Genomic DNA, 12,455 nt, shown 5'->3' with positions numbered 1-12,455 from the left:
CAGTGCACCATGCAATACGTGCCCTCCTTACTACACATCATCAGCCTATCCCAATCCCCCACTCCCCTCCCCTCTGAAGTCCTCAGTTTGTTTCCCAGAGTCCACAGTCTCTCATGGCAGGTTTTTTTTTTTTTTTAAAGATTTTATTTATTCATTTGACACAGAGAGAGACAACCAGCGAGAGAGGGAACACAGGCAGGAGGAGTGGGAGAGGAAGAAGCAGGCTCGCGGCAGAGGAGCCTGATGTGGGGCTCGATCCCAGGACCCCGGGATCACGCCCTGAGCTAAAGGCAGACGCTTAACGACTGAGCCACCCAGGCCCCCCCCCCCCCATGGCAGGTATTTCTTGAGGAGGCCTTTGGAAGAGGGAGGTCTTTGCCCAGAGGACTCTCAAAAATCTGTTCCTCAGCCAGCTACACTACAACCCCTCCCCAGAACTTTAAAATTCACATCTGTTACATTATGGGGGACACAATCTTACATTCCTTTTGAAAATGTGTTAACACTTCATTAGAGGGCTTCACAAGATGAAGGAGGCAGCCAAAACATAGAAGAAGAAGAAGAAAACACATCCCAGTGGCCAAACTACCTACTCCTTCTACCTGCCTACTAGTTTAAGGAAGGTACTGGAAGGTCCTTTGAAGTGACTGTGTTTAGTTACTCGGTTTGGGAGGAAACTGTGGACCCATCACTTTTGCTGATGGCTGCACAGCTGAGTACCCGAGTGGCCACCGCACGCCGAAACAACAGGGTGTGTGTGCCCAGCTCACGTCCTCCTTAGGCTCCTTACACACACTTCTTAGGCTCAGCTCACTCTGATTTTGGACACAAAAATAGCAGTGTCTCAGGGGTGCCTGGGTGGCTCAGTCAGTTAAGCATCAACTCTTTTTTTTTTTTTTTTAAGATTTTATTTATTTATTTGACAGAGACAGAGACAGGCAGCGAGAGAGGGAACACAAGCAGGGGGAGTGGGAGAGGAAGAAGCAGGCTCACAGCGGAGGAGCCTGATGTGGGGCTCGATCCCATAATGCGGGATCACGCCCTGAGCCGAAGGCAGACGCTTAACCGCTGTGCCACCCAGGTGCCCCAAGCATCAACTCTTGATTTTGGCTCGGGTCATGATCTCAGGGTCCAGATATCGAGCTCTGCGTGGGGCTCCCCAGTCACAGGGAGTTTGTCTCTCTCTCTCTCTACCCCTCTCCTCCTCTCCCTGCTCACGCACTCTCTCTAAAATCACTCACTCAATCAATCTTTAACAAAATAGCAACATTTCCTAGATGTAAGAGATTAAGAGCATCACATCATAGGAGAGAGCTGGTATTGATTTCAGGGGGTCAGACTGACCACGGAAAGAAGGGATATCCAAGGAGAAACAAGAACTACAGGAACAGGTAAAGCAACTGGGTGCAGAGCTGCTTGTGTGGGGAGGGGCGGGGCATCACCCCCAGGGCTCAGCAGCCTGGGAGGGAGTACTGCAGGGCAGGAGAGGGGCTGTAACAGCCAGTGAGTCCCCGCCTTCACAGAGCGTGTGGTCTGGAGGGGAGAGGCAGACAGGAGAGAAGAACACGTATATTCATATGTGCTCTGAAGAACATGAAGCCGGGCCGGGCAAATACAGGGAGATGGCGCGCTACCTCGTCAACCTCAATAAATACAACCGCTTTCCTCAGTAGCCTCAGGTCATCAAGAAAAGGTTTACAGCGTGTGGTATATTTTAGAAAGCGTTTCATGAAAACCATTTAAAATTACAGAAAGTGGCTTTTTTGGTGTTTCTTTTTTTTTTTTTTTTTTGAACCACAGATCTTTTACTATGTGTGAATCATGAATTCATGTTCCTCTTTCAATTCCAATGCTTTACCGGAAGTTGACTATAATGCATAAATCTTCACTTGTTGTATACCTCGTTACCTGTAGCAACATTCCTTATGTCCGTGGGTATCGCTATGTGGTTTGGTTGTTTCTTATATGAGGAGGGGGTGAGGCATGGCAGTTTTGGGGGGTTTCTAGTGCTATAACCATTGCTTTCTTTTTCAGGAACTGTATCCAAATCTTTGCTTCATTTTGCTCAACAGAAATGAGTTGCCTGGTTTGTGTTTTAGTCTTCTCTTTTTCTGGATGCTGTTGGTCACGCCACAGACAATAAAGAATACAACTCTTCCAAAGTCTTGAGATTCACAGATGCACAATCACTTCCTACATCCCATTCCATCCTCCGGAAGAAGTGGACCATGGCACTTTCCATCAGTAAGCCATGTAAGCTGGCCAAAAGGGGGGCTTTCCATTGATATTCAGGGTCACTCTAATTGCCTGAAAATTTGATGTAAGGACAAATACTTTAATGAGTCTGAGGCACAGGAGGGTGTTGTCATGTTCCCAAATGACAGCTGGAATCAGCAAGAGTTTTCCATACCTAGATAATAATAATGCTTTCAGTGGCAAAATGAAGTTGAGGGTTTTTTTTTTTCCTGCTGTTGTCAGTCATTCTACCCACAGGAAAGTAAAAATGCCAATAAAGAAGGCAGTTTGTTCTAGAGAAGTAATTGCAAACATTCTGGAGACATCCCACTCCTTGGTATATCTGATGAAGTTGTCAGGATCGTGTTCTGGTTTGAACCTTGAAGCCGCCGCCACCTTAGGAATGCTTCACAAAGCAAACAAAATGTGCAGAGTTTTCCCTGCATGTTTATTTTAGTACTGAAAAGAAGATGCCTGTAAGGCCTGGGCTTTGCATAAAATAGCATTAATCAAGATGGTAACAGAATTGTACTGGATACATCTGTCTACAGGTTTTATGGCAGGATTTGCAGATGGTTATCGTCTCGGTACAGGTCCTCAGCCTCCTGGTTGCGTTCGACGCACCTGTACTGGTAGGAGGCCGAGACAGCGCAGGAGTGGCTGCCACTACCTCCGTCTCCCCCTTGCCCGGCCGAACCCCACTCCGCCTACTGGTGCCCACTTCTGTGCAACAACAGCCAAGCTCAAATTCCAGAAAGTGTTTTCCTGATGAAAGGACATGGGTCCCTTCAGAGCTCTAGATTCCACTACGCGTCATGCCCCAAATTTGGGTAAGGGCCAGATGAATAAGAACACATGGTATGTTGTCACTTATACGAATATTCCGGGTTTCTGTGCTTTGTTTTTCACCAAAGCCACAGATTTCAAGACTTAGGGTTATAAAAAGGATTCCGGTCATTAACAGTTTAAGAGTATTAAACCCTTTCCATTCCTTTAAAAAAGAACAGTATGAAGGCAAAGTCAACGTCTTGAGGGCAGGGACTCATTTGTGAGGGTCAGGATCTGCCACACGATTCCCGCTGAGAGGACGGTTGTCAGTAACAGACACTGTACCTTATTTCAAGCTCTTATAAATTCTCATATCCAGAGTGGCACCTGTTGCTGAAGCCCTCACGGTCAATGGTCATTTCAGCTGCAGTTAATAAAGGTCACTGAGCATCATTTACCACTTATATTCAGGGTTAATAGGGAACGTCTGGTAATTTCTAATCTTGTTCTCTGCTCTTCTTTCTATTTAACTACATAAACAAATGTCAGGCTAGGTGCTTCCTTTTGGGGTGGGCAGTGTAGAAAAAAGTCTGTTATCAAGATTTTTATAAATAGTCAAATGGAGCTATCTGGAATTTTTGCTTCCTTGATTTACTTCTAGTTGTATTTCGCTCACATTTCACTGGGCTTCTTTGTACCACAAATATTTATTGCACACCGTCAGGCTAAATGCACCAGGGAAACACCCTGGCCCCATGGAAACCACCTCGGTCACTCTTTGGCGGAATACAGCATGGTGACATGGACGTTGGACTGCATAGGGAGGGTACAGGAAGAGCCCCTTTGGGATTTGGGAATATCAGGAAGGCTTCCTGAAGAAAAAGACATCGAGGCGGGGGTTAATTTGTCCCCACAAGATGAGAATAGAAAAAGGAAGTGGGTTCTGGGCTGAGGACAGAACAGGTCAAGGGACAAATGCTTACAGACAACGTGAAGACCAGGTACAGGCTAATGAGAGGGAATGGCTGAAGAGGAGAGTAAAAAGGGGTGAATGAATGTCAGGATCTGAGGTTGGAAAGGTAAGCAAGGCCCTGATGTTGACCAGCCCTTCTATCATAGGACACTAGGAGGTAATGACAAGGTTTTCCATCAGAGGGGTAGTGCAACCAGATGTTAATTTTAGAAACACAACTCTAGCTACAGTGTGAAAGCTGTGTTAATGAGAAGGGGAGCAAAACAAGAGAACAGTAAGAGGGGGGGATAGATGGAGAAATATCAGGTGGAAATGCTGGCCTGGAGGAGGCTGTGGGCACATGATGTGGAGAGAAACAGAAATTTAGGAGATATTTAAGAGGTAGGTTTCTGGATATGGAAGATGAGAAACGGGGAGGAGTCAGAATAATATTCTGATTACTGGTTTGTAAAAAGAGTTGGTCATTCATTCACAAGGACCATGTGTCATGCATTTCTATTTATATGACATGTTCAGAACAGGCAAACAGAAAATAGATGAGTGGTGGCCTAGGGTTGGAGGGAGGAGATGGGGAATGACTGTTAATGGGCACGGAGTTTCTTTCTGGGGTGATGAAAATGTTCTAAAATTGATTATGGTGATGGTTGTACAACTCCAAATATAATGAAAACCATTTAGTTGTATATTTTATGTGGGTGAATTGTATGGTATGTGACATATCTCAATAAAGCTGTGTGTGTGTGTATGTGCGTGTGTGTGTATGTGTGTATGCCTACGTGCATCAATGTACAGTATGTAAAACAAACAGCCAGTTTGAGATCTGAGTGTGGAGCTTGAGAGAGATCTAGCCAGAGGTAAAGATTCGGGAATCGGTAGTAACTGAGGTCATGAGATTGTCCAAAGGTAATGAGAGGAGAAGAGAACCTAAGATTGAACACTAGGCAAGACCAAGGTGGAAAAGAGACTTCCAAAGACACTGGAGAGAAACCCACACAGAGAAGGGAGGACTAGGAGACTGAGTTGGAAGTCAAATGGCAGCTCCATTTTGTGCCCAGAAGCTGGAAAAAATTCCAACAGATGGGCAGCACTCTCTGGGTGTGGAGGATCCTTGCTCTCTCCCTGTGGCGGTGGGAGTGGAAGAAGGGATAAGCATTGCAGAGGGAAGGACCAGCAGGTGCAAAGGACTAAGAAATGTGAGAGAAGGGCACTGGCTGGCAGGGTTTCAAGCAGTTAGCCATGGCTAGTGGACACAGGGGCCTGGAGAGGGGGCTGAAGTGTAATCCCGGGGCCAATGAAGAGGGCTTCTGTAGCATCTGGACTTCATGATAAAGGAACTGCTGAGCTCTCAGAGGGATCATCGAGGGAGGAACACACTCAAAAGATGGTCTGGAGAAACATTCTGGTAGGGGCTGGAGATGCCAGGATTGGAAGCTTGGAATATTCTAGGTGGGGAATGATGATGGTCTGAAGTAGAGTGTTGCCCGTGGGATAGAGGCAGGGCATGAATGGGAGTGAGCCTTGGCCAGGAAAGACCATGGTTTAGGCGACAGATTGGATGTCAGGAATGAGAGAGAAGGCAAGATCCAGGATGACTCCCATGTTCTTGGTCCAGGTCACCAGTGGTAGATGGTGGCATTCATGGAGAGCAGGAACAGGAGAGGAAGGGAAGCCTGGCGGGTTGCACAAGGAGAGTAAGCAGGAGCTGTGCAGTCAGAAGAGCTGACTGCAGCTAATGACCCCGGCAGCTCTGGAGTGCCTATCTGGGTCTGAGTCCTGACCAGTGAGAGGAGGACACCACCTTAAGGGCTATTCACAGGATTAAATGTCACAGTGTATATGAATACCCCTCCCTCTGCGACTGGAATTTAAAAGGTGCTCAAGTAAATGTCTCCTTCTTCCTCTTTCCCTTTCTTCTTTTCCTTAAACTCACCCTTTGACCTGAGGTCCCTCTCTGCAGAGCTCCTCTTATGATGTACTTGTCTTTCTGGGTTGGTATTTGCATCTCAGCTCAATGAATGGACCAGCCGAGAAGACTGCTGGAGGACAGGGAGTTTACAGGACTGTGGGAGAGGCTTGGACCAGAAGGAAGAGGGGCATTAGTGGGTGCTATGGCTCCCATCTGATAGTAAGAGTGAGCCACTTACATGTAGCAGATAATAGTATGTGGAGTCCTCAGGGTTATTTAATGTTTTGGGTTTCCGGGGCCGTCTTGGGGGTCTCAATATTTTTGGCTCTTCTTCTTGAGAGATACCTACAAGAAAGGTGATCATAAACAAGTATTCAATTACAAAGACTATTATCAAGCAATGTCTTCCTTTTGGGGTAAATAAGAAATTATAGACATATAACTGGGGCTCAAGCTGGGAGAAAGAGGAAAGACTTTTGTTCCCAACCAACCCTTATATTTCTCACCACACATTCCTTCTGTCTGGTGGTCTGAGGCTTTGAGAGGTAAGGGAAAGGAAAGAAGGGGAAGAAAAGAAATGCATAGTTTGGTAATGTGAAACAGCATATAGAAGTTCAGAAGATGATGGGGAGAGGAGTCGAAGCTACCAGAAAATCCTTAAAAAGGGGTATCATGTCAAACATTTAAAGAAGAGTTAATACCTATTCTTCTCAAACTATTCCAAAACATAGGAACTTCCTTCCTTCCTTCCAACAAAAGGAGGGAAAACTCCCAAATTCTTTCTATGAGGCCAGCATTACCCTGATAGCAAAACCAGATAAAGACATCACAAGTAAAAAGAACTACAGGCCACTATCTCTGATGAACATAGATGCAAAAATAGTCAACAAAATACTAGCAAACCAAATCCAACAATACATTGAAAAAATATCATTCACCACGATCAACCCAGGGATTTATTCCTGGGGTTGCAAGGGTGGTTCATCATTCACAAATCAATCAACATGATACATCACATTAATAAAAGGAAGATAAGAACCATATGACCATTTCAACAGATACAGAAAGAACGTTTGACAAAGTACATATGTATTCATGATAAAAACCCTCAACAAAGTAGGTTTACAGGGAACATACCTCAACATAATAAAGGCCATTTATGAAAAACCCACAGTTAATGTCATCCTTAATGGGGAAAAACTGAGAGCTTTTCCTCTAAGGTCAGGAACATGACAGAGATGTCCACTCTCACCACTTTCATTCAGCATAGTTCTGAAAGTCCTAGCCACAGCAATCAGACAAGAAAAAGAAATAAAAGGCATCCAAATTGGCAAGGAAGAAGTAAAACTTTCACTCTTTGCAGGTGACATGATAATCTATACAGAAAAATACTAAAAACTTGCTGGAACTGATAATTCAATAAATTCAATAAAGTCTCAGGATACAAAATCAATGTACAGAAATCCATCTAAGCCCTGAACAGTCTCTACTTCAAGGACCATCTCTTATGTTGTGCCCAAATAAGAGCACTGCTCATTTGCAGGCTTGACTCCCTTCTAAATGTAGAACCTCAAACTATTAAAATCCTCAGACCTGACTTCAAAAACCTTCACAAAGAAAGCATAAAGTTTGTCATCTTTTTCTGCTCTTTTTTGTCAATGTAGCCAAGTTCTTAAAGCTGTAGCAACATCATTAGAGCTTCTGACACTCTGCATACTTGGTCGTTAGTGCTCGTCCCACGTGGCTTTACATTTACAGAGCTAATGGGCCTCTTGTGAAGTATTTCTGTCTGTTTGTCATGATTCTTGACCACTGCATCCCTGATTGCATTTGTGCAGAAATGTCTGTTCAATGGATACATCAGGATCAGGGTGGGAGTAGGGTATGCACGCTTATTGGAGAACGACTTACACTCAACTTATATCTGAGCATCCATTTGTTGGCTGGACTTTAAAAGCAGGACTAGATCATGATTTTGTATAATAAAGGGGAAGGAATGGTTCCTAATCTAGATGTAGAAGTACACAGAGAAACTGAAGTTCTCCAAACCATACTAACCACATCAAGTCAAATAGAATCAAATCAGTGAATATTTCTACTATGTGTAAACAACCATGACTGGTAGTGCAAACCAGTTTCAACCAGGATAGGGACTCGAAGATGTCTCTCTTTCTAGTCTCGTGCCCAGTCCACAAGGTGATCACAAAGGCATTCATATTCTCACATAATTTAGCTCATTCAGTTCAAAATCTATGGGATGCTGCTGGATGACAAAGACAGATCAGCTAGCTGGGAGTACTTTATAGAGGTGTAATGCACGGAACAAACAGAGAATCACAACAATCATACATTCTTTTTTGAATAAGACAAAAGAAAATGAGATCTTAGTTAAGGAGACCCTGTTAATAGATTAGTGATAGAGTGAAAGCAATTTTCCAACCAATCTCTGGAGATTAGTCTTTTGTTCTCTGTCTCCGTTCCTCTCCACAGGAACAGGCAGAGGAGTGGAGGGGATTGAAGCATCTGAGCCCTGTCGGATCCTGTCCTAGATGGTCACAAGCACAAGGCAAAACGGTAAAAGCTGGATTCTTGCCACCACCGCAAATAGTGTTTTTTCAGGTTTTTCTTTCTCCTTGCTCGTCGGCTCTCTCAGTGCTGATTATTAAACAGCTTCTATGGCTCTTGCAAAGTCTTATCATTTTAAAATGTATTGGTTGTAGCCACTTATATTATTCATTTGAATCTAACTGCAAGAAATGTATAGTATGAAGTTATTACATTTTTAGGAGCATTAAACTGCCCTGTGACTAAATTTTAACGTGACTTTACCGTTAAAGTCTGAATTAAAATATCAGAGTATTACTATTGTAACAGAAATTAATTAAGCGGAAGGTGGCGAAGAATCTGAATCAAGGCCCGGAGAGTGGAAAACAAAACCAGTTCTGACAATAAAGAGAGTCCTGCTCTTGTCTCCATGGTCTCATCAAATATTCCCGCATTCAATCTCATTTCTATTACCCAAACTATTGAAACTGCCTTCTAGAAAGTCAAGGGTAACCACTTTATTGACAAATACAAAGACCCTTTGTCTGTCCTTCAATGGCTGACTTCATCATTTAACATTATTGACCACCCTTGGTCTTCATGACTGAGGGTGAGATTTCTGAGGGGCGATCCCTTATCTTATTTATCTTTGTATTCCTGGCACTTAAGGACACGCTTGACATATAGTCAGTGCTTAATAAAATGTAGCTGGATGAGTAAAATAATCCCTTTGCCTCCTGGACTGAATCACGCCCCTCTCCGTTCCTTGCATTTCCCACCGTGTACTCTATACCGATAGCTTCCTGATACCCAACTCAGGCTGGACGTTCTCACCCCGCCAGAGCTCCTGCCCCAATTTCCTATGCCCTATTGAGTACTTCGTCTCAAACTCTGAGGCTCAAATGAACTGGTGGTCACTTTTCTTCTCCACGTAGGATTCTGTATATCACAAGCTTCATGGCATGGCCCCATTATTTCTGCCCCCACCCCAGGCTCAAAATATTGATATCACCTTTGCCTTATCCCTCTTGCTCATTTCCTATAAACAGACAACCATCACCTCCTGTCAATTTTTGGTTACACACTTTGAAATGTCTAATATTCACTCACCATTTCTTCCTGTCTACCATTGCCACCACTCTGGGCTAAACTGCTCATTTAATAATTAGAGCAGAGCCTTAATCTGCTCTTCATGCTTCACCTCACAAATGAAAACCAGCTTTTTTTCCCCTTAAATATCATTTCAATTATGAAGTTTCACTTTTCAAAAATTTATGATGCTTTTTTTTCTTCTTTGATTAAGCCTAAACTTCTCCAAAATCCAGATTACTTATAATCTCAGCAGTTCCAATTTTATCACCCACTACCCCCCAAAATGAATTATCTTCTCTGGTCCGTCTGCTTACCTCACTGGAACCCTGACACACCATGTTTATAGCCATCACTTCGCTTATTCTCATTTTCTCATAGAAAAGCTTTTTACAGCCTCACTGAAATCTTAAGCATGCCTCCTTGCCTGTCTCCAGTGCCAGCTTTTCCACGAAGCTCTCACTGACTGTCCAGCGATCCCCCTCTCAGGGACACCAACAGTACTTACAGGCTGTACAGATCATTTGAAATGAGTGGTGTCCCCTCAAAATTCACATGTTGAAGACCTAACCCCCAGTACCTCAGAACATGACTGGAGAAAAGGTCTTTAAAATGAGGTGACAAGGATGCGTCCCAATCCAATATGACTGGTATCCTTGTAAGAAGAGGAGACTAGGACACAGACTCACACAGAAGGAAGACCATGTAAAGACACAGGGAGAAGATGGCCATCTACAAGCCAAGGAGAGCGGCCTCAGAAGAAACCCACCTTGCCAACAGCTTGACCTTAGATTTCTAGTCTCCAGGACTATGAGGAAATAAATTTCTGTTGTTTAAGCTACCATCTGTGGAACTTTGTTATGCAGCCCTAGCCAAACATATAAAATCTTACTATTTTTACCTGTGATTTTTTTTTATAGCAGAGCCATAGGTTTTTGAGTGGTAGAGATAATGACTTAGGTTTTGATGTCCTCCTGCCTTTTCACGGTTGTTCTGCATGTGATAGGTGTTTGGAGAGGCTAAGTGGTTAGATGGATTCCATTTTAGCTCAGAGACACAGTGGTAAGTGAGTTTTGTTAACTGGATCACCATTGTCACTGTTTATAGGAAACTAAATTCCTGATGCTTTCAAGATAAGTGTAACTAGAAGAACCAACAAAACTCTTGAAAGAGAACCCAGAGGACTTCAGGAACAATCTAGGGTACAAATGTCTTAACCCAAATCCAGAAGTCATAAAAAAGTAGACATATTTGGCTATTAAAAATAGATAAAGACCTTAATATGACAACAAAGTCAGAAGACACATGATATATTTGAAAAACTATATTTACAATACGGATGACAAGTCAAAGGATGGTATTTGTAATACATAAAAGTGTTAGCAAATGACGATAAAAATACAGACAAGCAGAAAAAAGGGCAAAAGATTTAAATAGGAAGTTCAAGATGAGCAAATCCAAAAAGCCGATAAGCACAGGAAGGCACCCGAACTGGCTAGTAGGCAAGGAAATATAGGTTAAAATAATGACAAAATATCATTTTACTTTAGGCACATTAGCAAAGACTAAGAAGAAGGATAACAGTACTGAGCAGGATGTCAAAAAAAAAAAGCATGTTCTCACAAATTGTTGAAGGAAATGTCGATTTTTAGGGCTTTTGGGAAAGCAGTCTATCAAAACTAAACGTATCTTTCAACTCAATAACCCTACTCTGGGAACTTATCCCACAAAACTAAAATTCTGGCATATCAGGACATTTTCAAAGATGTTTACTACAACATTTTTCATAGTGGCAAAAAATGCAAAGAGTGAATATCTAGCAAGAGAGAAAAGCTTACGTAAGTCATTGTGATAGACACATGAAATATTATATAGCCAGTAAAAAAGAATGTGTTATAGCTATGCCAGCTGATGTGCAGGGACTCCTGCTAAGGAACTGAAGGAGAAAAGCAAGATGTATAAGTATTTATATTATGATCTTATTATATAAAACAAGGACAAAAATCTCTGTATGTGTACGTGTGCATATCTGCAAAAACTACGAAAGAATCCATGCTTTATGATGAGGGTTCTCTTGAGGGGGTGGGTACTGTGGGTTGGGGAAGGGAGAACAGGAGGAAGGAAACAGGGAAAAAAAGGGAAAATCAAAAAACCCTTCATTTGTGTAAAATTATAAATATGCACATGGGTGTGCGTATACTATAGAGATAAAAAATGTCAAAATGAGTTGAATTTTCAGAATTTCTGTTTAACTTTTGTATCTAGCAGAATCTACTCTAGTGTTAGTTCACGGACTTTTTTTCTTCACCAGGATAAGGTGGAAGCAGAGGGCTGAATGTTCTTAAAAGGTGTCTCACTGAAGATATTGCCATGCAAAGTGGGCAGCCAGTAAGTGAAAATTATTGATGAATGTGTTCAGCAGGGCCTGATTGCATTTAAATTAAATTTCTCCAGACTATTTTGTATTTTTGAAGAGCAAACTTCCCATGAGCTTATCAGCAAATATTCCAGAAAGGCAAGTTGATTTTGCCCTCTAAATTTTTGTTCTTTTGGGGGAGTACAAACACTTTCTGCTGACGTCATTCTAACCCCTTAATTACAAAAGTGACATAAACATTTGTAATCCCAAATTATCATCAGCATATCAATGTCTGGCAGTAGCAAAATTAGGTTTGTGACTGTTTTGTGTGACGCGCATGATAAATATTAGCTTGTAAAGGTTATTGCTATATTAAATAGCCGGAAGGTAAAATATTTATTTATGCTGTAGTTCTGGTAATAATTTAGGTGTGTTAGTTTACCGGGAATGGACATTTCTTTGAATAATGAAAGGACAAACAGCTCAATATTTTTTTTATTTGGAAGAAAGCTTAAAACTCATTGGCAATATTTGCTTTAGAAAATTATATCTCAGTATGATTCTCATTTGAATGATAATTA

General features: G+C 42.4%; 1 protein-coding gene and 1 pseudogene across 1 annotated transcript in view; both read right to left on the bottom strand.

Annotated features, from left to right (window-relative positions):
• Window positions 1–12,455, bottom strand: part of MYO3A (myosin IIIA) — a 232,053-nt gene that overhangs the window by 11,114 nt on the left and 208,484 nt on the right. The window contains exon 32 of the mRNA XM_045775374.2: window positions 6,121–6,227. Coding sequence (XP_045631330.2) covers window positions 6,121–6,227 — 107 coding nt within the window. The remainder of the gene's footprint in view (window positions 1–6,120; window positions 6,228–12,455) is intronic.
• LOC123778148 (protein ARV1 pseudogene) lies at window positions 2,126–3,052 on the bottom strand (annotated as a pseudogene).

Source organism: Ursus americanus, chromosome 31, assembly GCF_024610735.1.
Source record: "Ursus americanus isolate L20-20 chromosome 31, mUrsAme1.1.p, whole genome shotgun sequence".
NCBI classification, from domain to species: Eukaryota; Metazoa; Chordata; class Mammalia; order Carnivora; family Ursidae; genus Ursus; species Ursus americanus.
This window is presented reverse-complemented; position numbering and strand designations above follow the sequence as displayed.